The 27,221-nt window shown below is 41.4% G+C and overlaps 1 protein-coding gene across 4 annotated transcripts in view; it reads right to left on the bottom strand.

Moving 5' to 3' along the window:
* Positions 1 to 27,221, bottom strand: part of LOC145437615 (uncharacterized) — a 73,558-nt gene that overhangs the window by 11,760 nt on the left and 34,577 nt on the right. For 3 of the 4 annotated variants that reach the window (XM_080314886.1, XM_080314888.1, XM_080314889.1), the window contains 5 exons: positions 9,670 to 9,751; positions 9,262 to 9,332; positions 6,628 to 8,738; positions 6,176 to 6,308; positions 5,315 to 5,411 (listed from right to left, as the gene is read on the bottom strand). In XM_080314886.1, coding sequence (XP_080171012.1) covers positions 5,315 to 5,411; positions 6,176 to 6,308; positions 6,628 to 8,738; positions 9,262 to 9,332; positions 9,670 to 9,751 — 2,494 coding nt within the window. The remainder of the gene's footprint in view (positions 1 to 5,314; positions 5,412 to 6,175; positions 6,309 to 6,627; positions 8,739 to 9,261; positions 9,333 to 9,669; positions 9,752 to 27,221) is intronic. The other variant, XM_080314887.1, reaches the window with a different exon arrangement.

Here is a 27,221-nt window from a genome sequence, read left to right as displayed (position 1 = left end):
ATAATAGCTACGCCCGTTTCAATGCGTAATGACAGTATCATGCATATTGTGTATTATTTATACTTGAAGAGTCTCTGGGAGGCACACAACTTTAGTAAACAATTGCATAATACACCCATATTGGAATAAACCCAAATATTTCGACCGAGACTAGTAACGGGTAATCATTAGCCACTAGTAAAGTATTACGATTTCTAACAACTGTATATCAATACGAGTATACACCATTATTCAAGTGCATTATTTGTAGGCATATTGATAAATGATAAGTGAAGTCTGCTTCAATAAACAATGTGTTACAAGGTATATTCGAAAAGCTTAACTGAACCGATAGAATTAAGGCACTAAGTCGCAAACTATCAAACACAAAGAATATTGCCGTTATTCCCGTCCGAGAGTAAGCCGCACTTAGCAATGTGTTGCAAACGTAAGTTCAACAAAGAAGACGTTGCAATGAAAATCGAAATAATGAGGATTGCGAAATACCCTCTTCAATGTCAATTTTGCGCATACTGTTGGCAGACACGGTTAAAGTAGTTATAGCTCATACTCAAGTTGAAATAACGTAAATTTCAACTCGAGTACAAGTATAACTAGCGATTTCCAAGTGAGTAGATCTGTAAGGCGCTAGGTCTAGCTAAAAAATGAAAACTGGCTTGAGGGCTCAGAAAAAGTAGAAGTGCTTCGTTCCCGACCACCTCTGTGTCAAAGAAACCCGACAAACCGATTCTAAACAGCCGAAATCGCGGCGTATTTCCATGGGAACGGCCGTAAAGCCCCGTGGTGACCAATAGGGCGCCGATGCGCTTTAATTCAACACAATCGGTCAACTTTTACGACCAAAGCAACCCTTAAACAGAGCATATCGGAATGATTTCGGATGGCCAAACCAAAACACTGTCAACGCTCTAGCTTCGGGGAAATCTCAAATTACAATTTCGTGGCGATGCATCAAAACAAATTTAGATGCGTCAACCCCCAAAAGCGGTGGTCACGATTAATGCTTAAAAACGATCGTTTCAATTCGCCCGCAACGTTTCAACCGTAACGCGAGCCGTAAAAATGCTATCGAGGACGGAATCAACAAGATTTGACAGGTTGAGAAAAGGACTTTGCAGTGACGGGTGATCACGACATTTGAAAACATGTTACAATTACGAAAACGTGGGACTAATTCAGTCGTAAGTGGCATAGTGATAAACAGGGAAATTTATGTCTAGTCCAATACAGTACATTGAACGGGCTACCAAACGTCCAGAAGTCACGCACAGACAATGATACATATCGACGACACAATAGAATACTATACGCACGCCGTCGGTATACAGAGAAAGGTACTGTCACAATGGTATTATTTTACAAAACACACGTCATCGGGAAATGTAACAAAGTAGTCAGCCACTTATGTAACTAATGAAGAACGGGCGTTAATTGAAATGGACGCGGGGGAAAAATAACCAAGCTTTTCACAATCTGCAGCTGATATGAGTCGCGTTTTCGTAACGCGATTCTTCCAGAAAATCGAGACTATGAACCATATACACAAGCCAAGTAAATGGAATCATATTGAAAAAAAAAAACATTTCGCTCAAGGAGAATCACAATCCTGCTAGTTACAATGTGACTAGGGAGCAAACTTAAAGAACTAGAAAATATTCAGTTCAGCCTCTCCGAATTATATCAGAATTAGAATTATAGCTGCACAGTTTTCGCAAAATTAAACTAGAATTACAATTACTGAATTCTCGAAAGCTTGAACATCGAACGAAGTTCAGATCATAGCAAACCAGAATTGATTCTCACAAACACGAAAATGACAAATGTCTGTGCACCAGGCGTGGCTCGATTCGCACAGACAGTTCTCCTGTAGCATTTTCAGGAAAACCAGAATCAGTTTAAGATTATATAATTAGATTATTATTAGATTATTTAGTTGTCCAATTCTGCTAACATCACAAAGATACAAATTTTATATACATTACATTATTTCACGTACATTCGCATTTAAAAAGTTGCAACACCCTGCCACCATCACTTTATATTGCGATTGTGCGTTTAAAATACCGATAGTCTTGATGATTATGATCGAAAATCTCGTATTGTAACTCTTGATTTTGCGACAGGGCGTGCTGTATAAGGGGGCGAACGCGTCGGGCATGCGCGAGCCCGCAGTTTGACGCAAGTTATACTTGATCGATCCCGTCTATACATAGACTCGGGACTTTATGCCGTGTTCTAAAATTTTTTCTCAAAAAAGGGCCTTTGTGAAGCTAGTACGAAAAGGTCAAGGGCGGTAATCCATCACTGAAAGTTATTATGCAACTCCGGAATTTGCGACCAGCATAGCATACATAACCTGGGTGAAATACGTGAATCCTATTTGTCAATATGGCAACAGACCCATAATTATCAACAGAGGCGGTCAAAGTGTCAGCGTTGCTGCTGAACTAGAGATAGAAGTTGCGCAGTAAAATTCTAGTCCAAGATCTACTTTCTAATATTCAAAATCCGAATTTTTAGAAGTCAGTAGTTCCGCCAAAAAAACGCTGTTCAAGAAGTTGAAGAAGCCTAAAATATAACCACTCGAGTAAGTTGTGCGAGAAGCCAAACTTTACCTTAAGTATACTTCGAAATCATGGAAATATTTCTTCACTGACCACATTTTCTTAACAGCTTTCATGGATGCGAATAACGCAGCCCCGGCAAACGTGCGGTAAGCAACATTTCCGCTAGCAAAGGATTTCAGTCGGAAGCATTCGTTGACAACTGACGTCACAGTGGCGATGGATCGCTTATCAATCACAACCAATCGCTGACATTGAGATTGTCAAACCGAGTTCGCGCACTTGTAAAATGCGGAACAACGTTGACGATCAAAACAAGTCTAATGCAATGCTCAGGTATTTATTGTTTGCACGCGAAGCCGCAAGAACACGGCGAAGTAGCTCAACAGAATTGACTGTGAATTTGTGGTAGCCTACTTTTAATCAAGGCTTAGGAACGATATGACCGTTGCAAGGTAATGAAGTCTGCATCGAATTTAAAACTTCGAAATTTTTGGACCGGACGGGTTAGGATCGCGAATGCTATTTTACAAGAGGTAATTCAAGTTCAGGCTTAATAAGCGTAGGGAAGTGGGTCTAGGGTCTGGTTGCACTGGCGTGTGCCAGATATTTAGATTAACTCCGCGCGTCCAAGAGTGTTTTCTACCCTTCTCGTGTATGGGACATGGGTACAAAGTTATAGTACAGGTCAATTTGTAGAATGTAGACTCTGCCCTAAACGATTACGTATTCCGGCCAGACGATACCGATATTCGCGAGAACGAAGTTACCGACACATCCCAGAATTAACCCACAATCCCATTCAATCAACTGAATGAAATTAAATCATCGCACGTGCACGTTTATTAATATCCGAGCACAATACACCACCTTGGCGAACGGGACGCTATACAATGATCGCGAAAGCCACTCCAAAAACCGAATCACTCCCACGTAATGGATGAGTCAACGAAACATCGAACAGTCCCGCATTGTGCAAAAAAATGGGAAAAGGCACCCGTATTAATACTATACTTATAGCATCATTAATACTACGCATGCGTATAAGCCTGTTTACCGTGGAGTGCCAAGACGCAGTATTTATCAAAACGCGATTTCGCGTCTCTGTATATTTATTTCCAGAATAGGGGTGCTCTCAAGGTAACGGATGCACAAATCACACAAAAAGGTATACAGTGACGTAACGAGAGTCGCAAAATTATTTTGCCGATAACCCGCTGTATTGACACACATCACACACACGAAACTCAACATAAGTGCACGCTTTCTCAATCATATTTGCAGAGCTGTTCATTAACGACCCATAAACATAAAAACCTTTATCACACACAACAAACACGGGACAACATACATCAAGATTGTTGATAACTATACCCGAATTACGCATCTCGCGATCAAACCCGTCGGCTAGCACGCAAGAAGCCCTTTGATATAAATAAAATCCCTAATCGATACCTCGCGAGAGCTTATGAATAATTCCAATAAAGTGCTGTTGTTCTAGACACCCATCATTTCTGCGTAAATACGCGAAGACAGGGCATTATTACCTCGGACTGATGGGTCATTGATACTTGTCGTCAGTTGAGTGTTTTTATCCGAAAATCGAAACCTTTATATTAAACCCGTCCAAGATTGATAAAAGTTCGGAAATGCGGTCATTTCGCAATACAAATGGGTGCGACTTAAACACACTACGCGTAACTGTATCAATCGATCGATCTCCACAAGTAGTGATTTCAAAGCACACTGAAACTAAGTATTTTAGATCTAGTTTAGATTAGAGAACTGAAAACTGTTAAGTAGAATTAGAATTGGTCAAAAAAACACACAACCATTTGAGGATGTACTTCGTTACTGATCACTAGGGTTGTTCAAAAATAACTTTTTCTCCGGATTCCGGCGATTAACTAATTAAATTGTTACGCTACCTAAAAAAAGCGCACCCAATTTGGCTCGATTCCAACTGGCAGATGTGAACGCACAGGAGTTTGAAAATTCTGAATTTATTATAAAAAGATATGTTTTTTTTTCTTCAAATTTTACCGTCAACCCCATGAAGTGGCCAAGTTGTTCAAAAGAACGATGCTTCACGATTTTTGCTCTCTTCCAACCCGTAGAAGCGGAAGTGATTGCAGTTGAAAATTTTAGATTCGTAAAAATAGTCTGGACGGTGGGTAATCGCAGAATTATTGATGAAAATCTGAAATATCTTCGTTTCTACGGATTGGAATTGCGTCAAATTTGTTAAGCATCGTTTTTTTTTAGACAACTCAACAATTTCATGGGGTTGAAGGTAAAATTTGTTTTTTTTTTTATTATAAATTCCCTCCTGTGCGTTCACATCAACAAGTTGGAATCGAGCCAATTTTGGTGTGCAGCTTTTATTTCTGCAACATAACAATCGATTTCACGCAGCTGATCAACACGCGGTCGCAAAACAGCTTGACATCTAACAACAGTATTACAGACTGCAAAATATCACCTAATTTCCGCAACCCGAGAGTTCAAAACCTCACAAACAAGGCGAAAAGCATCTCTGCCACGCTAACCGTCTAAGACGCGCGCACATCGGTTCAACTCGCGCGTAATGCGAGGATAAAATATTCATGCGGACATCATACTGAAAGACACCACGCTCGATGTTCTCCGCTTTTTATTACTGCGTACTACAAAAGAGCCGCGAAGCGCGTTCGTAATTAAGCGCCGATTAATTTCGGGCCTGCGTATCCCAGCGCTAACGGAAGTCTTACCTTCAGATGATGAAGCGGACGATTTTCTTTCGCTACAGACATCCGAGGACGCCACCAAACCTTCGTCGTTATCTTCTACGATGTCAGCCGCTTGCTGCTATGAAAAAAATAAAGTAAGAAAAACTGCAGAAATGCAACTTTGATTTCGCGAAAGACCAATAATAAATCGAGCGCGAAGGGCGGAAAAGTAGAGTCCAAAAATCGCTATTTTTCCAAAATAGTTAGGTTGGCTAAATAAAGGCTGCACACCAATTTCGGTGCAATTTCATGGGGTAAGCCAGTAGAATTGAAAAATATATATTAATTTTTATTAAATAAATCCAAACTTTTTCTCCTAAAGCAATGTCTCCATACAGGTTGGAATCGGACCAAAATTGGTGTGCAGTCTTTATTTAGGCAACCTAACAATTTTATCAAGTAACCAGTTCAATTTGAAAAAAAAAATCATTTTCGAACACCGCCCTAGTGATCACTGGTAAGTAACGAACTACTTCTACTTCAGCAGTTTAAACAACGCCTACTCCTACTTGGCAAACTCTTACGAAAAGCCATATATTCTTTGTACTTGAATTTTGTAGATAAAGTACTTCTAGGATGTTTGCAGAGCCCCTGCGTCGCGGTAACAGAATATATATTTTTGAAAATTGTTCCTGATTGTAGGGTCAGTAGTGGTTTCCTGTTAATCGCGAATATACAACTTGATATTTCGATTGACGGCTTAAAGGCCTTAAAGTATGCGACCCAGTGACCAAATCCACTGCTCAAAACTACTTAGCTATGACATCGTTTTCCAAGTCCACATAAATTAGTTTCAACATGACTTAGAAATCGCAACTTCTAGTTGTAATTGAGTAACGTTACCTCTTCAAGAGTGTCCTCTTTCGGATGCACCTTAAACTGCGAGCTCCCGTTCAGGTCCAGGTGAAGCGTATACCCGTCCATCCCGCTTAACGACGGCGAAGAGTGCTGATGTTTCATCGTGGCTCGTATCTCCCTGAAATAAGCACGCAAGCATGTCGACTCGATGGCAATGAAAAGGCAACGCATATTCCAAACAACTTTCCACCTAAAACTAACATTAAGTGGAGCATTTTCGGCAGACTTATTCAACTTAATGTTGTTCTGCGTGCTTCGAGTCGGCCTGCACGATCATTTGCACATCGAATATGGCCCTTTGGTCAAAAAACCCTGTTCGGAATAATGCCAAATCATCTTTATCGTGATGTAGAACTGGGATTATATTATTTGCGGTCGTATAAAAGGTACATTACTTATGCGAACTTTCCCGCTAAAACTATCACCATCCCACCCACCTTCTCTCTTTTACGCCTTCCTCATTGTCATCGTCTCCGCGCGTAGATTTTTTCACATCCTCGCCTCCTTCGTTCCTCTGCTCCCGCTGCTTTCTCCGCCGAGCCGACCAACCGCTGAGACTATCCTCCACGCCGTTAGCGGGCGCTGCGGAGTCGTTATTGTTCAAATCTTCTTTGTGCGGTCTGGAGCGCAGCGATTTCGCGGAAACGCGCGCCGTTATGTCGCGCATTTCGCGCGTCGCAATCTCGGACGCTTTGTCCAGCTTTGCGACCGCGTCTTCGTTTTTCGCGCGTCGCGCCGATCTCGCCTTTGCTCTGTCTTCGGCTTGAGTGATCGCGGCCGCGTCTTCGTTTTTCGCGCGCCGCGCGGATCTGACCTTTAACCCGTCTTCAGCTTGGTTATTGGTCACACGGGTCTTTCTATCTGTAACCACAGACACTTTCACAGATCCGTTTCTGATCTCAGACCTTTTCGGCGCGGTAGTCTCGAGAGTGACCACGGTTTTCTCTTTAGATGTCTTAACTCTGACGTCGCCGTTACGTTTCGGCGCTCTTTCCTTCTCTAGATCATCGTTCATTTGAGTCTTGTACTTCTGTAGTCTGCTGCGAAGGTCATCGCCAGCCGGGTTGCTGGTTTTATCGCGCGCACGGCGCGATTCGCTTTTTTTCGCGCCCCGCGCGATCTTCCCTTCCTCGGTGGCGGAAATCTGCGCTTTCACGCTGATCCTGTTCTGCAAGGCTCGCGTCGAGTAGCGATCCATTTCTTCTTCAGATTCGTGTTTTTTCGAGTTTTCCGATAATTTCCGTTTGGAATCTTTTATCGTGCGCTTTTTCGCGGCGTCGCCCGTTTTCCGCGGGCTTGGACGGACTATGTGCACGTGGAACAAGTCGGCTGTCTCCGTTTCTATGACAGGATGTGACGTCACAGGCGCCTGTATTACGCGTTTTGATTTCGCCGCTCTTTCAACAGGCTGAACTGTCTCGACCAAATCAACTTCCTTCTCGAATTTATCCGATGTATCTGATTCTTCACTGTTATCAGCGTTGTCAGCTGTATCTGAATCGTTTACTTTAATACAATCGGCGTTGTCAGCTTTATCGGATTCTTTTACTTCTTCAATGTAATCAGCGTTATCTGAATCGTTTGCTTCTTCAATATAATCCGCTTTATCTGATTGTGTTACCTCTTCGATGTTATCAGCTTTATCAGATAAGATATCGCGATTGTCTTCTTCCGCGTGCGAAGATTCCGCCTCTTGCGAGCAACTCTCGTCGTGCGCAACCTCGACCTTGCTGGCTTCTACGATCTCGGACAAAGTGGGCGACGTTTCACCTGGTTCGAGTTCGGACTCGGACTCGGATTCGGATCCGGCGACTTCGTAAACCTGATCGCTCGAAACTGACGAAGATTCCTCGCTGCTGCTAGATTCTAGCGAGTTACGCCGGTCGGATTTCGATAGAGTTCTACGCGCAGGACTCGGTAATATTTCCAAGTCTTCCGTGCGAGACACGCGTTTTCTAGGCGTGGGGGTGGGAGAGGCGCTTTTAACCGGAGATGCAACCGGTTTTCGTTCGGTTACAACACCAAAATCGGGTTTGTAAGGCGATTTTTCGGAGTCGATTTTCTGTCCCAAAATTCGGTCTAGGATGCTTTTCGACCTTCGTACGTTCCCTGGTACTACAGATATCGGGGAATATCCGCTAGAATGGTTTTCTTTTGTACTCTCGCTGCGTTTTATAGCAGAAAACGGTGTTGCGGGCGTGTTAAAGACTGTATCGCCGCTAGTTTGTGTCACAGATACTCTTTGTGTTGAAGAATTATCGTTTTTTGTCGTAGGTACAGGCGGTTTAACCGAAAACGGGAAAGGAGACGCTGTTTTGTTGTGGCTGGCTGTACGCTTTGGTACGTTGTTGTTTAGCGAGTCTGCGTACTCTTTGAAACTGCCCGCTTTGGTCAGTAACGGCGAGCTGTCGACTTTTTTCAAGATAAAATCCTTCGGCCTGGTGAAGTTGAAGGAACTCGCTCTGGCTACCGGGTAGGCTGGATGGTTGAAGGGAGTTGGGTTTCTCAGCGAAGACGACCTTTGGGATGACGCGGCGGCTGGCGGTTTCTGGAATGCAAATGGATGTCTGGTGAATAGATGCGTATAAAACTAAGCAGAGGCGAAGGGCGTACGCAGTAGCGCGTCGTTTTTCGTTACGGTATATTCGTGAAAAGCGAACCATCTAAAAACACCCCGAGAGGTTCCTACAGACATCCCAAGAACTTCCGTAAGAATACCTCAGTAAGGGCAATGAATATCCTAATATGATCTTCCACGGACAAAGTCGAGCGAGTCCAGCTATTTCCGGAAGGCAAACGTAAATACGTACGCCTCTGAGCACAATTGGACGACTAGATAATTCTAATTGTCTAATTAAGACGAATTATAGAGAAATGCAGGTAATCTAATTATAATCTGATTGGCAAAACGTTTAGATGTTCCAATTTTTTGCGAATTTAGTAAATCTGATTCGAATCTAATTTGTGAAAACTGTGTAGCTCCAATTCTAGTTCTAAGCCAATGCACATAAAAGCCGGTACGATGAGAGAATGACAGGAGCTGATTAAATGATTCAATTCGGTTCTCTCACCTCGGACGAAACTAGGTCTTCGCCGCCCGCGCTGTCTGGGAGTTTGGTGGTATCGGCTGTGGGCGTTGTTTCTGTAAAAACGTACAGGTTCAAAGTATGATATCAAGTCGCCACGATATATATGCTTGAGTAGAATGCTGTCTCAGATTTTGTCGCACAAAATGGAAGCTGCATTCATGACAACATCGACGCCACTCTTTATGATGCAAAGGTCATAAAAATGTGCTATATAGATAATATTACGGCTTGTTATACTGCGAGATGTGAATTTGCATATACTTGGCCAGTCGACGCTACGAAACCCAAGCGCGAATCGGTACACTCCGCAAAAACGCGGCCACGTCAATGGGCAAAGATCTCGTAAAACTACAAAAATCTGTAAGTCCCAAACGGATTCAAAGCTCTTACCTCCTTCTTGAAGACTCTGCTTCAGAAGTCGGATGGTCTCCTTTATCTTAACCCGCTTGTCACGGTCTGTAAACTGTTTAAGCTGCGAAAAACAGAGAGAATACACATAAGCGGGTTAATACAGTATTAAATCTCTAATCGTATCAAAGATTCCAAGCCTCGCCAACAGAGCTAAACGCGGATTCCCGACAGTCTGTATTAAGTTCGACCGCGTTAAGTGCGCACTTGAAACAACAACATTAAATCTGCGCTACAAACAAAAATACCGATCCACGTTTGCGGACTCGCGACATTTAGCAGGCTTACTTGTCCCATTTGGGTGGCGTTGCACAATGCGTGCGGATACGCACTCAAATTGCACGCACATAAATAAATGTTATTTCAACAAACGCGAGTAGCTTTGTACTATATGTTTGGTATGGTATGATACCACCAATCGAGGGTTACAGGGTTCCACAGTGGAAAATAGTATCGATACTATAATTCTTGCTGATAAGTTAACTATTCGCAATTAGAGGCAAGGACCATGCCATTCCAGTACTTGAAAAAATAATCTCTCACTGTTGGAATCATTGAGCCCAGGCCTAATTGTAACTCATTCAGAACCCTTATAAGCACAAATAATTCTGTAACAACCCATTGTCTATATGTTTAAACTGTACTGAAAAGCCTCAAAATATTTACGATGCCGCACTTAGGTTTGTGTGAAAAATGTGAGAATAATTAGTCTAAAGAAAACGCATAATTGACCGACGGTTTCGGTCTCAAGGTCAGTTTGCAAAGTGAATGTGCTGATCACGCGTTCGAATCACACACTATTTCGCAGCAAGCTGTCAATTGCGCCGTGATTATGGACTGTATCAAGACATAGGCGAAACCCCATCTGATAATAATAGCCAACGGACGAAATCGCCTTGAAAAACACGCGCTACTACCAATACTTGATCAATAGGAACCTAGAAACGTAAGATGTCTGCATTCGCTTGATTGTACCAGTATGCAAAACAGTCGGTCTAGACTCGACATTCTACGAAGGCCAATCTGGAAGGTAATTCCTGTCACGAGAACTTAGAATCTAGGCTACAACCTGAAATGAACCGCCATTACCGGGCCGAGGAAGGCCGCAGTTGACGGGTAATGCAGATGTATCGCTAGTGCGCGATGACGCACGGTCAATAACGCGCGCTTAAATTGCATTTCAATGAAATTTACGGCGCGACGCAATACTTTTCCATCGATATTACTACGATTTCGAGTTCCAAATTGGATTAAACGTTGCCGCTAATGATGCCGCGAATTAACGTGACTGAATTGAAGTCGGTTTTCCCGGTAGTGTAAGTCCAGTAACGGTAGTTAATGTGGAACTGCCACGAGATCGCGCTATCAAATACATTTAGACTGCAATCGGTGATCGATTGTTGACATAGCCTACATAAGTCGTTTTAATTCTCCGCTAGTTGCTGACGATTACCCCTGACGAGTGTCAGCCGAAAATACTCAGGTTTATTTCAATATGAATATACTATTCAATGGTGTACTGTCGTTCTGCACCTCCGGGAGCATCTCCCGATACAAACATACGTGTTCGCTAACTATGAACAGTGAATTACTCTCCAATATAAGACGCACTCAATCATTTCCGATCAAACACTCTAAAAATATGCAGAAACGCTGAATTTTCATATGTTTCCTCTAATTTTTTTCTGCGTACTCTTAATGTCCGCGAGAACAGCCCGCATCTATTACGGCAGTAAATCTTGTGACACTATACTGCTGGACGCTTGCTTGTCGTGAAAATTGACGGAAAACGCACAAATATCACTCGATTATAACAGATATCACTAACATGGTTTTTATCAAACTTGAACATGGTAATTCTTATCTAATTTGTAAAACGCTTTTATATTCTAATTTTAAATCGATTCTAATGTCTGGTTGTCCTGAGAATGCTACAAGCGAACTGCATGGTCAGTGCAAAACGAGCTACGCCTGGACTACGGGCGTTTGCCATTCTCGTGCTTACGAGAATGAATTTGCGCATTTCAATTCTAATATCATTTGGAAAAACTCTAGCTATTATCGTAATTCCAATCTGATTTGGACAGAAACTGCAGCGAACAAGCATCCAAATACGCTCTTCAGACATTAGCAGATATACCCACTTCGTCAACTTAGCAAATGCGGGAAAACACGAAAAATCGTTTAGCCGAAAACGCGATCGCTAACAAACAAACAACCAACATCGAAAGCGCACGCTACGCAATTATGTGCTCGACTCTAGTGCGCTGGCGTTACGTGACGCAGCGTATGTACTTGTGTAAGAATACAGGTCGTGTACCGGAGATTTGAAATTATACGCGTGGCTTCTTCTACTCGAAGAAAAGATGATGCAACCGACGCGAACCAAGCAAGTTCGCGTGCAGCTGAAGTTTGAAGGAAAGATTCGGGCGGGATTACGAGCAGCAGGTAATTGAAGCCGGGATTACGCGAACCAGCTTCTGTCGACCGATTGATAGAAAAACAAAGGCGAGACGGCTCAAGTCAAATCGGTCCATCGCAACGTAAAAATGACAATGCTTTGAGTGACTGCTTATCTAAACGCCAACAGTTTATGCAGGAAATGTTTCGGACATGGGTCAAAGCCATCGCGTCGGCGAACAATTGCCATCAACTAATGATTGGGGCATGTCAGTGACGCCATAATCGATATTACGTCACAACTATTCCAGATGGGTCCGACAGCGCTAGGGACTATAAGCGAGTATGAAGCTGGCACGGCCTTGCATGAGTTCAATGTCGATTGTTACTGCATGGATGGTCAAGGTCATTGTTTTACTATAATAACTAATCTTGTGTTAAAACGAACCAAGTCGCTTCGACACCTTCCTATCTTTTCATTGTATCGCATTTTTTGTGGTGTATTGAACTGATAAAACTTGCTAATAAACCAACGATAAACTGTCCGATAACAATCGCGAGTATTTGTCCGAATTAACTAGAGTTTTTGACGCGCAATTTTTACTTTTGTTTCGTTCCTGACCATTTTGGAAGAATAAAATGGTTTTGCGGTGTTCGAAAATACAAACGCAGCACGGATCGCCCGTCGGACACGCTTATGCGCGGCAGATTTTTACGCAAATATTCCACCGCTGCAATCCGCAACACGCGGCAGACGCAACGTATGAACAACATCCTGTCGGCGGACATGCACGCGAATCCATCCGCATATCAGAAAGACGCGTAGGCTCATAACCGCGATTGATGAAACCGAACCGTTTGCGAACCAAGTTTTTAGAATCAAGTTACAAATTGGGATCGGCAAAATCGAATACGTGAGCGTGCACGCGACTCGAATCATTGCGCCCAGCTCTAGTCAAATGCAATTGACTAATCTGGCGCATCAATTTTACGGACCGAGTGTTCAGAGCAGGGTTATCGGTTACCGCTTAAGAAATAACTCCCGATCGTTTCATACTCCAAATGGTCTCCGTATAATCTGGAATAGGCACAGGGTAGAGCCTCGTGTAAACGTCACATTTACGTCATTTAATAACGCAGCGCCATTACCTCATCATCACTCGGACAGTAAATCCTAAAAGTTTAAAACTAGAACTGAAACACTTTTAATATGATTGATAAAGCTGAGCGTAAGCCCGAAGCAATCCCCTTGTAAACCAATAAGCGACGGAAAATCACTCTACAAGCCACTGTGGCAATGTACGCGTTCAACAGCTACCTCGCATCCCTGCGCAGTGCCACCTGAATGTTTCGGGTTCAGTAGGCGCGGAGTTATTGTGTCTGGCCAAATCTAAACATTACTAAATAAACGGCGCGACGAAAATAAACCGCGATCGCGCGGTTTCGTGAAAGTAACAATCGAATATTCGCGCGTTCATCACGCAACAATAGCGCCGCGCCCTCGAGAATAGTTGACAACTGGAAAATTTCAAGCTTATCCAAATTATATTAGCATTACAGCTAAAGTTTTCTCCAAATTAGACTAGAATTAGAATTATAGCTACACAGTTTTTTTTTCAAATAAGACTAGAATTAGAATTATAGCTTGTCAAATTAAATTAGAAGAAGAATTACTAACTTCTCGAAAACTTGGAAACAGAGTTTTGGTTGGTCTGTCAACAAAAGGAGTTCGTGTACCGCCTAAAAATAGTACATTGAACGCTCTCTCATTCGAAATTTCATGCTGGTGACGTCATATTTTGTGATACGATTGTTGATATACAATGTTCCTTCCAACTCTCTACTAGTTGCTGACGATTACCCCTGACGAGTGTCAGCCGAAAATAGTCGGGTTCATTTCAATATGAATATACTATTCAATTGTATATTGAAGTTCTGTACCTCCAAGAAGCTCTACAATTGTACACGTAGGCTACAGTACATATATTTGCCATTTTCGTGCTTGAAAATAATTTGATATGAACTGGACTTAAGTCATTCGGAACCTAATTTAATTTCCAAGATTTCTGCGAATTCGCTAATTCTAATGAACCCAACTTTGACTAGCTGAAAAGTTTCCAGTCCAATTATGCTGCGGACGGTCCGTGGACATATGAGCATGCGACATTACAGCATGCGAGACTTCGGCATGCGACAATTTGGCATGCGACACATGAGCATGTGGGTTAAATTACGGGTTAGGGGTAGGTTAGGGTTGGATTTATGGTTGGGTTAGGGTTGGGGTTTAGGTTAGGTTAGGCTAGGTTAGGTTAGGTTAGGCTATGTTTAGGGTTAGGGTAAGTTTTTGGGTTATACAATCACATGCTGAAGTGACGCATGCTGATGTGTTCCATGCTGAACTGTCGTTTTCCATTGTGTCGCATGCTCATATGTCGGGCAACCGCTGCGGACACGTAGATGCCACGCTGCGCGTATCTGCAACCGGACCAAAACAAAGCGCGATTATCGCCGCCAAAATCCACCGGAATCCGTCTCCGCAGCGGCCGACCGTGAAATCGTCTGTCAGCGCGGTCCGCCAGTAAAATAAACACAGAAAGCCGGTGTTTACGTGTCTTGGCCAGGCGAGAAAGCGCGTGGCTGTTGTAAAGCCAAGATCAGAAGGAACATCCGAGAATTTACACATCGCTCTATGATGACCGAAAGGTTTTGTTGAACTGGTACATATCTACTGTACAGAGCTTCGATACACAATTGAGCAATATATTCAATTTCATATTGAATGTGTACCACAGAGCTTTAAACGCCAACAGATTATAAAATCCCGGATATTATTGTTATTCTACCTACAATACATCCTCGTTAGCAATTTTATGACATCACGAGAAGCGATCAGTCATCAATTACATTGATATCATCAGATCCCAATTCAAACCATGATAACTGATATAAAATCCTACCTGCATAATAAAAACTAGACATTGAATACTTGTTTTTTTCCTTGGACATATCTAATTCTACTTCTACTGGAGTGGGCCTACTAACGATAACTTCTTTGACCACCTCCGCGTATTATATCGCTACCATCGGATCCCAATTCAAACCGTCATAACTGTTATGAAATCACTCATATCCTCCCTACATAATACCTCCACATACTTGCTTTATACCTGTTTTATACAGACTTATGTACAAACTACAAAATTTACAAAATACGCAACTTGAACTACACACTTTTCAAAATACGCACCTAGAACCATAACTAATAACTACTCAAAATACCAGCGGTTAGTCGATCGCCATCTAACTAGATTCGTAGTTTGAGCAAGTTTGGTGGCTTCACAACTTCACAATCACACCATTTGAAACAGCCTAGCACAAAATTTGAACCTCTTCCAAAGCCACGTCCTTTCTCGGGTGTAGCGCCCACCTTAGTGACTGCGCGCGTGACAACATGCAAACAAGCCAGCCACCGGAAGCTAAGGTAGGAGCCAATGATTCATTCCTAAATTTCAAATCGTATCCTGAACCGCTATTTTCTGCTTACAAACAAACCCGACTAATAAGAGACTCGACAGAGACCTTGATAGAGGCGTATGCGCCTCGAGACACGAGTCGACCGCTAGGCTGCAATTAGAATCGCTTAACTCACTATTAGGTAAGGTCGAATCGTAGCATCTCACCAAAACCTACAATTTAATCCGTCCGTTATTTAGCTACAGAAGTTCCTTGAGAACGGGTATTATTAAGGACATCTAAATCGCGTCCATACCAACAAGATAATCGAATTCCTTTGACAGATATTTATCAAGTGTGGTTATGTACTAACTTCAGTTTCAGGACCTACACGCTGTATACAGCTATCATTAGACCGGCTATATTACTGTTACGCTACCACGCCCCAAACACGCCCACTCTCTGCCGCAATACACAACAGACTTGAACGACTCCATAATTCTAGTTGTCTAATTGAAAAATTAGTGAAATGCCGGTAATGTAATTCTAATCTAATTTATCATCAAGTTTCTTTGCTTTAATTCTTCTCTAATTTGTGAAATGTTCGAAACGATCCCAAGCCATGTTGTACAGATATTTTCTATTCTCTCATGCTTACGAGAGTGATCTCTGATGATTTGATACGAACCGAACTTCGTCCGATGTTCGGGTTTTCGCGAATTCAGCAATTCTAATCCGAGTTGGAAAAAGCTATGTAGCTATAATTCTAATTCCAATGTAACTTGAGAAAGCCGTACTTATAATTTTGATTCTAGTCTAATTCGGATAAAAAACTGTAGCCATAATTCTAGTTCCAATGTACTTGGTAAAAGCTGAAAATTTTCAAGATGTCCAAGTCTTACAGAACCCACAATTATAGTAATTTTTCACTCTATAGTCTTGCGCTGACCATACGCTACCGCTTTCTATAGCATTACGGCAAATCGTCTTCACACAGTCCATTTAATCTACGATTTCGCGGCTAGTGATGCGTCACCCTGTCACGCTTGGTGTAACTTTGCTTTTATTTTCTCTAAACCTCGTAATTTGAGGGCTTGAAATAGCAAACTAGCTTTGTGAACGAGTAGAAATCGAGACGAAGGGAAAAATAATACTCGCTAAAACGCGATGAATAATCAGTCGAGTACAAGGATTCATACGCAACTTGACACTTCGGATAAGTTATTGATGAATAATATCATCGCTATTGTGGTATTGTATAGCGAGGACCGAGGCATCAGAACATTTGGACTAGACTAGAATTATAGCTACACAGTTATTCCCAAATTATAATACAATTCGAATGATAGCTACAGTTTTTCCGAAATTACATTAGAATTAGAATCACATTTCACTCTAATTAGTCGAATTAGCCAAACTACAACTCTCTATAGTTGTCCTAATATGCCACGCTGCCACATATAAACTTGAATTAAGGTATTCTAACTATTTAACACTGAAAACGGATATTACATAATGTTGTAATCAAATCACTATTCAATGAAGTTAGCAATGCACAAATCTACTACAATGTTGCTGACGATATCGGAACAAGCGAAATGTCGCTTTCCAATTGATAAGCAGTCGTTTTACGCGTAGTAAACGGAAGCCAAAGAAAGGCTGACCTCGCGGTAAAATCCAAATCAATACAACGCAATACTCCAAGATACTATCATACAACTACGAATTACGCAGATACCTTTTCCGACATCACACGCTTTATGACGAAATACCGAGCATTGCAAACGCCCTTCTCACACGCCAATACAACAGATCATGAGATAATTCGGTGGTTTCGTGTGTCAGAAACGTAATGGACGATTGCGTATCATCGCGAATGACCTGCCGGAAACTGTAATGCACACGCGTATGGACATTGGAGAATGTTCGGTTCATCAGTGAATTCTCGGGATCCATAAAGAAAGTTATTCTTGAACAACCCTAAGGTACGGAGATACGAATAAGAACAGCATATTGGATGTATCAAATCAGTTCACAAAATTTCCCGGGCCACCCAATGGTTAGCAAACAATTTCCTGATGGATAATTGTCTAATTGACATCTGCGCTGTGTTTATGCCCTCGAGGACCCTACTGGGCGCATCTAAAACAAATAATCACGACAAGACATCAATCATCGGTCATTATGAGAAAAAGTATATGGCATTGCATTGCTACCATCAGATCCCAATTTAAACTCGACAGTATAGCATTGTAATCTCGTCATTATCAGGATTTATAACCGCACTGATAATATTCCAAAAATATATTGAACGATTGACAGTATCACGCCAACTTACGCTGAAATCCCACCTGTACTAAGATAAGACAGTATCTCCTTTACAAGTCAAGTGGAACTTTTAGTGCTAAAATCTGCATACCAGCTATGCTAGTTCAACAGCTTGCAGCATTACGGCTTTGTTACGTAATTGAACTAAGCATGTCTGTTGTCTGCCCAGGCTATGTCGAATGCTCCGCGTGAGGTTGGGCTGGTATTTGCTGACAAAACCGCTTACAATGTGCCCACTGAATCATCATTTGTGCACAATACGTATGCTATGGATCGCAGGAGTGAATAATGCCATTAGTGTGAAGTGTAAATGCACTTAATGTATACAAACACGAAAGTTCTACGACAAAACGCAGATTTCTTAGATATCTGAGACTTCTTCTGGCACGGCCATAGCAAATAGCACGCTTTCTCATCTGTAATGCCTTATTCAACAATCTATGCGTCAATCTAGGGACAGCATACCAGTGTAAACCCGTCGAAAAACATACCCAAAACCAACAATTCCAGGTATGCAGCAGCAGAGTGTTGGATACTAATCCGACTATGCTATGCTAACACTCTCCCGTTTTGATGCATCCTTATAGCCTAAATTATGAAGATATAACAGCCTAATTTCTGTCTGCAAACACCTGTCACCTCTAGGCACACAACAGCAGTTTTATCTATCAAATGACAATGCTACTTTCCCAGCGAGAAATGCGTTGATCCTGCGAAGCCTTACTGTGCCTTTACCTAACCTTCTTCTTATCCTTATACGGCTCATGCAAACCGCGAGCCAAGCGTGTTCGAGCGTGTCAAAGAAATCAGCCTCAGGTGAGACGGATCGGCAATATCGCGCGCTGCACGCAGGCTAAACCCGGGCTAACCAAACACAGTAACTAGCCTCGCGATAAAGTTAGGACAGCCCGGGCGCACTTATCGTGATTTGATTGAGACAAGGTGTCAAAACCATAAAAACAAGAATTACTCAGTAAACCTCGATGACTCTGGCTGCGCTGCCGGTAAACAACTTGTTAGCAACAAGTGTCCCAAGCTAATCATCAGATACAAGCGGCAATTCAAAAACAGTAGCCTGTATTTACAAACTCAGCGTGCGATTTCGCAATGACAAAGAGGCCATAGGTAGGGCTGTGTATTGTGCAAAATCTAATACTAATCGAGTACGATTGTATCACTCATTATGCCTTTATAACAGTAAGATAGATGCGGAGTGCTGAAATACGTACCGGTACCCTTTATACGCGATCACAAAGAATACAACGCAAGTACTGCATTACATTAGATATAATTAGGTCGTTTCTCGAACATTGCACTCTGTGACAGTGCCGTGGGTTGATCAAGACCTCATAAATATGTCATTTCCACTAACGTACGTAGCTTTGTATTACATGTTTCGTAAGCAGCAATAAGACCAATCAATGCTTTCACAGCGCAAAATAATATCGAAACTATAATTTTCGTTTATAAATTAATTCTTGGCGGCAAGAAGCGCGTTATTACATAATGATCAGCCCTAATCATAGTGACACTTCCTGATAGTACATTTTGCTGTGATTTTCAATATTTCCAAGAGTGATCTTCATAATTCACGTTAAATGCGTGTGTCAAACCATGGGAGGTTTACGTCACAGAGTGAACTGTCGATGCTCGCTTCTCAATGATAGGAAATTGGAAATCTCGCTTCATGGCTGAATACCACTCTTTCTATGAATGAAATGCCGAATGGCTTTTGAAAGGTTGATTTTTTGGCAAGAACATGTAGCTAGCATACGTTAGGCGTAATGTCCGGTGATTATAAAATATAAATGGATTGGAAACGTTGCGACGCAAATGTAACGGTATCGAAACCGCATCGTCACACGAGACTGAGTTACACCGCAATATCAGGGTTGCAGGCATAACAACAAAGGATGCAGGGCATTTTCGGTAACGAAACGAGGCCACAGGCCATTGTTACTTAGCGGCATCGGAAAGGTGATTACGTCATAATATTGACATCCTCCCAGGTTACAATGAGCGGGAGGTTAAATTCGTGTCGGTTCAACATTGCTGTCATAAACTACAATGCATTATTCGTCTAACTAACTATGAAAAGAACAGAACTTGGTTCAATTTGCAAGTTTTCACGAATTCAGTAATTCTAATTCTAATCTACTTTGGAAAGACCGTGTCGAAATAATTATAATTTTAGTCTAATTCTAATTTGGAAAAGTTGAAAATTTTCAAATAGTTCGAGTCTGGCTTTAGTAGCGAATCATCCCGATCAACTACGAAAAAAAAAGCGAAAAGTCCAACTTGAGGTATAATACCAACTATTTACGCCTCGACACCTCACTGAAACTAAATCGTAAGATAGCGCTTGATCTGTCAAACAATGCTTGACAGTTCGAATGACTGTCTGCAGATAAAAGATATACAATACACGGCCGATAAATCACACCGCTATAGTGCGTTGCTCATTCGCCTTTACAGCAACTCTGTACCCACGCAAACTTAGCATTGCATAGTGGCATGCTAGCGAGATAAGATCACAACGTGCTACAACGCAATAAGTCCAGTATATAATGACCTAGGTAACTTCCGACACGCCAGTAAATATAACAATCAACGCGTAGCCTGGTATGAAATCACTTTAACTGTTACGGTTCCAGTATGCTTTGTCTGTAATTAATATTCCATGGTAGATCATCTTAAGAATAACGTGAACCTACGCCACACTTGACCTGTAGATCACACCACTCGCGACCTCGATGATTTACGATTTATGGATCGACTGATGACAAATTAGTTATCAACCGGGACGGGAAGAGAAGCGCACTATACGCCGATAAATTAGCGACCAAGTGCCGGTAATTATGTTATGAGAGGCGGACGAGAATTCACACAGGATATTATTCGGAACAATAGGATATTGCCCTGGTATAACCTGAATATATTATGACGTGTCCGAAATATGAGATATTCTTGGAGGTAAATAACTTCAATATACATTTAAATAAATGTTCATATTGAAATCAACCACACTCCTCTGGGACAGACTTTGACAGCTAGATAATTCTAGTTTAATTTAAGTAATTATTGTTCAGTAATTCTAATTATAATCTAATTTGGAAAAAAAACTGTGTAGCTATAATTCTCATTTTAGTCTTATTTAGAAAAAATGTGTTGCTATACAGCACTTCTAATTCTAATCTAATTCAGAAAAGATGGAAATTAGGTGATTTCCTTGTCTGCCTGTACTGTAGCTTCAATCTATTACAGCTTTCGTGTACGTAACTTGACCATAACAATACTAGCTAGCCGACATTCCATTCCGGACAGGACGCAAGTTGTTGCTATGGCGGCGCGAAAAACTCGGGCGCATGCGCGGAATACTACAGGCGAGCGACAGGGAGTTCTCGGAAATCACGAAACTTTCGAGTTTCGTCACTATCTTCCATCGTGATTCAAATATACATTCCGAAAAGTTAAATCGGCTGTCTGGTCCGTACGGTGTTCGGTCACGATTTTGGAGATGATTCGAAATAAAACTAGACTTTCTCATGCTTTTCAGTAATTCCTAATCTAATCTAATTTGCGAAAAATTGTTTAGCTTTAATTCTAATCTAATTTGGAAAAATGTTTAGCTATAATCATAATTCTAATCTAATTCGGACAAAAATGTGTTGCAATAATTCTAATTCTAGTCTAATTTGGAATAAAATGTGTAGCTATAATTTTAATTCTAATCTCATTTAGAAAATCTGAATTTTTTATCAGTTGTCGGACTCGGCTATATACGAAAAGGACAGAAAAGAATGAATCTTTGATGGACAAAATTAATCTAAAATCGAACACACCCAGATATTTCAGGCGGAACCAGACCCTACGCGTGGAACTTAAGCCTGAACTTATAATACAACGTGGATCGATTTGAATCTGTTTTTCATCTCTAGGAATCTAACATATAAGATTCCCAATGAGGCAAAATGAGCAATTCAAAAGTCAAAATCAGCATTCCAACACTATTCAGCCAAAATGTCACATTACATACATACTATTTAAGTGGAAGTTGTTCGATATATCTTGGCCTATACAATGCATTTCGTGACTACGAGTCGTTGATCAATCGGCACTGTATCGAAATGGCACTCACATAATTCGGGCCGTTGTCAAAATGATGTATCACGCCAGCATCGACAGAAAAGGTACTAGGGCCGGCCCCATTTACCTGCCCCGCGGATCAAACTAACCGCGATCTATTCAAAGACAACAAAGCAAACATTTTCGACGGAATTTCGCGTGTCTACAATGAGATTTTGTGGGCTTATAACCCACGAAGTCTTAACCGCTCTTAGCAAGGCAAACTTGGTAGGTCCGCGCCTAAATATGCATACCTAAAATTATCTTTAAGGTAATTCAATATTGGAATACATCATGGCTTAAATACCACGCCTCTGTATATGCCTACATGCGGTGGAGGAGTGTCAGCGCGCAACGCGGCAATTCACAGCGGGCCGCGCATGTGATCTATTACCGCCAGCGTACACAAATTGTTGCGGTTGTTGCTTGTGGTATTTTATGGTGTTTTTTTCGACTACACTGGTCATTTATACCAGGCCGATACTCTCTATCATGATTCCGTATCTGCCAACTTGAAGCGCGGGTGACTTCTAGGCTTTTCAAGACTCCGCTCACATCTACACAAGTGAAATAGTGTTGCATGATCATTGATCAGATGATCACTCAGGAGAAAATTTAGAGCAATTCCAAATTCCCGTAAACAGTACCCCGACCTATTCCGTCTCCGATTCAGGAATATTTGCACCCCGATTACCAAATTCATTTAGGCGAAAGCTGTCGAATCCATTCCCAAATGCTATTCTGCCGCAAGACAGTAACGGCCCAACATGCTCGTCAATGCACGTCCCTACAAAATTAGCTGTTTACTCGCGCCACGAATTCACAACCTTAAAATAGCAACATGGCCCCAAAACGTTAAACAAATAAGCCGGCGATTAACCACACCTGAGCAAATTACTACGCTGTGTAGAGGTGTGAAGGAGAACAGAAGCTGACCAAATACACAGAGGCGCGTCTGAGGCGATATCTCACGCAACCCAATCGCAGCGTCCGATGAATCGTGCCAATATCCCAGATACGCTTTTGAAATAGGTTTACCGGCTAATCAACAAAATCAGACGTGACAATGGCCAACTGTGGATATGACGACATTCGATATTGTTACAGTCACAATTACGCAGTTACAGCAACAGACAGACTCGCCCTTATCAGGTTTTAAATATCTTGATGTCACTCGTGTGATGAAATAAGACCGCTTTCTATCGATAGGTTAATTCAGGGGTACCCGCCTTTTTGCTCTGCCTACCGGTCTTCAAAATGCACTGTGCGACACTGAAAATGTATTGCAACTCATACACACAAAAGGTCACTAGACAGTAGGGGTGTTCAAAAATGACTTTTTTTCTCAAACTGTACTGCCTATTCGATAAAATTGTTAGGTTACCTAATTTAAGCCTACACACCAAATTTGGTTCAATTCCAGCCAGTAGCCAGTACTATTTTATTCAAATCCAAATTTTTCGACGGCAATAACTCCGCTTCCACTGGTTGGAATTGAACCAAATTTGGTGAGCATCGTTCTTATAGACAGCCTAACACTTTCATGGGGTGAACAGAAAATTTTCAAATTCTTTATTATTTATTTTTATATAATAAATAGAAACTTTCTTCTCCTGCAGCAATGCGGCTACTGGTTGGAATTGAACCAAATTTGGTGTGTAGGCTTAAATTAGGTAACCTAACAATTTTATCAAGTAGCCAGTACGATTTGAAAACATTAGTCATTTTTGAAGAGCCCTAATGTACGCGGTCAGTATAATCACAGCACGGTCGACACAATCTGTAGACAAACACCGGAATTGCCATCACGCAGAATGCAAATACATCTTCCAAACCAGGAGTCTTACCGCGATCGTGTTGCAAACAACACAATACACGACGAAAAATGTCACAAACACAAGTTCGGCGGTTATACAGACGCGTTCTTACTCATTGGTAATCAGTACCTGTTTTGATGAATCCACTCATTATTTATTTCCCGAGGTATCGAACGAAATCACGATGCGGTGAGGCCTACCATTTCAGGCCTGTATATTTCGCGACTTCGTTTTAAGTAGGTGTTGTAACGGACGCGTATGTGCCGGTTAGCAAAAAAATACAAACATCTCAAACGCACCTCGGGGCTATTAGGACAACGCACCACTGACACTTTCGGCAGAGAAAATTCTACTTATCCAGATCGTTCGTGATCAGTTTGGGCGTAATCAAAGCCTAAAAATCAAAATCAAATGCTGCGAACGATATTACGTGTAGATTATAAATGTATCAGTCAACATTAAAACGACCAGCTTAATCTAACATTGATTCGTCCTATACAACCAGTGCACAAAAGTGCTCCATTTTACTTCAGAGTGAAATTTCCAGGAATTCCTAATTCCCCTAAAGATCCCTGCTTATTCGATATCAGATGTGAGCGGATTTGGAATTTCTATGTCCTAATCCAATCCAAATCCGAACTTTCAAATCCAAATCCTAATCCATAACTTTTTCATGTTCAAGTCCATGTCCAATCCTTATCCGATTCCAACCGGAAATTCAGAAAAAATGCTAATTTATGGAAGGGAGGGATTGGAAATTTTTCTTTCACTACCAACGATCCCCTCGATTCAAGATAACTTAGTAACCATGAGTAAATTAATAGCTGATTTAAATAAAGTTTGTCGCCACTCGCCACACGACAAATCAATTTCCCAGAAAATCGGTAAATCCAATCCAAATCCTAATCCGTTCAAAAAATAATCTCTGATCCTAATCCAATCCAAATCCGAAAAATTTTCACAAATCCTGTTTTTTCAAATCCTAATCCTAATCCATGCTCATCTCTGTTCGATATACGAGTCTCGAATGTTGCAGCCGACGCCCGGCCCCGCCAATTACCAATACCGCTACGGCGAAAGTTACATATGTATTATCAAATTCGATTTTATAGCATTGTAGCGGCCTGACGACTATTTAATTCTATTTGTCTAATTTTAATCTAATTCTAATCTAATTTGTGAAATGTTTCCATGCTCTGATTTAAATTTTATCTAATTTCTGCTTTTCCTGGAATTTTCCTAGTTGACCAATTCTGACTTGATGTGACCCAAACACTATGACACCACACACATCTTCATTCGTCCGATACTACGCAGCACACGTCATGGCGTATTATATAATATCTACGAACTCCAAATGTAAATCAGAACCAAAATGATGCTGATAACTTACGAATATTCTAGCTTATTTCTATTATTTTACGTCTGATAGTTTACCCTTTCAGGCATCTGCACTCAAGAGGCGCAAAGTTTCACTAAGCCCTCGCGAAATAGTAAAACACGTTGTTAGCTATTCTCGATGGCGCATTCGAAATTGCAGGATTCATGTTAAGCCTAAGCGTACTATTTCGATGAAGTTACGATAACATCAGCCCGTGTCATCATTTGACATGAGTGATTGATAAAACGTGTATCCATTTACATTCGTGTTAGATATCGAATTTCGCCGACTAAACTCAACAGTTCGCCCTATTAGTTTTAAATGTGTATTTTTTCCTTTTTCATAGGGATTAAGCCAGATGTGATTGGTGACAAAATACTTCGACTTTTTACTCGAAAAGTTTACCCCTCCAGCATTACATCAGCCCATTGGTGTTAAAATTCAAGGCAATGCGTTACGGCACTAGAAATTCAGCACCATTCGAAATACACTTTTCAATGCTACCCAACACCCATGTATGCATCATTAGGGCCAGCTAAAATGTAGTGTCTGGGTGATTCGATTAAGAGTCGAATATTAAGCTACGAGGCGAGTCGAGTGTTGTTGTTTTCCGAATTAGATTAGAACTAGAATTATATATGCACCGTTTTTCACAAGTTATATTAGAATTAGAATTACTGAATTCGCGAAAACTTGGAAATTTAATTAAGCTCAGTTCAATCAATCTGAACCCCACAAGTCAAATGCCATCCCGCAGAGAAGGATTATTTGCCAGCGAAGAAATACTAATTTGATATCGGTCCTGATACCCATCCATAGCTCTATACTGGTCTTAGTTTTCGCATGCCATGTAAAGCACTAGCAAGTCTAAGCAACCGCTTCATAATCGTTTTGATGGTGTTTCAATATCGCTGCTTAGTGCTTATTCACGTCCCATGTCCCCTATCCAACTGTCATTGATATACATCTCGTATTGTATACAGTATCATATCGTGAAATAACTGCCTACCAGTATATCACCTACACATCTCAGCACAAATTACCTCGCCGCAAACCAACACTACATCCAATATCGACCATCGAGCGCTCAAATAACGCATAAAATAAGTTACAGCACATAATTCTGTCTGATTATTGTTTGCGTTCCCGCATACGTGAAAACGAAACATGTTTATTAGCTACATTCTCTATCCTCAATCCCACTTAAGCACCTAAAGGTTTGCCTGCAACAGATAACGTTTTATATTCTCCCTAACTAATCACTTCCGGATATGTGTACCTAGTAGGCTGAAGAGGATAAACAAAATATCGGAAACTTGCGCCTTATCGAAATCATCCGCCCAGCAAATAGTGCCATGCCAATGGAACGGGCGGCACTGAAGCTAATTCGGGTTCCGAATCGAATCAAGGCTCGAATATCGTTGCAAATAATAGGGTTCGACATTCGGGGTGCGGTTGTCTTGCGTAAAGGGGATGTACTGACATGATGACGCAACAGGATCGCACAGCAAAATGCTGTTTTATAGTGTGACGTAACACATTTTATCGATACGTATTGGCCAGCAACGCAAGTTACGTAACACAGGCCGTGTAGTTCATTTTCCCGTGTGATTAACAGTCATTGCTCACACACAAACTCTTATCATAACTGTTATCTCATAATTGCGAGCGAATTCAAATCAATCATAATCGAATTGTATTAACTAAGGCCCGGCCTGAGTCAGCAAGATAACGACACGAATACATCTGCGGTTCATTATCATATACCGCGACCCGCACTAAGACAAGGTGGTCAACGTGGTCAGCATTGCTTCTGCAGAGGATGTAGAAGCCGTGGATTTCTACTCAATTACAATTAGAACAAGCGATTTCAGTTAATCGGCGGTGACTATAGTGTCGGAATTGCAAGATGCATTCCCGTGACTAACGCAAAATAACAAATGTCACTGCAAATAGATACACTCTCCGAAAATATATCAAGTTGTACAATAATACAGAGAATACTTCACGCGGGATATTTCACGCAGTTC

This window comes from Botryllus schlosseri, chromosome 4 (genome assembly GCF_051294905.1).
Source record: "Botryllus schlosseri isolate E-star chromosome 4, Bs_hap1, whole genome shotgun sequence".
In the NCBI taxonomy this organism is placed as follows: Eukaryota; Metazoa; Chordata; class Ascidiacea; order Stolidobranchia; family Styelidae; genus Botryllus; species Botryllus schlosseri.
This window is presented reverse-complemented; position numbering and strand designations above follow the sequence as displayed.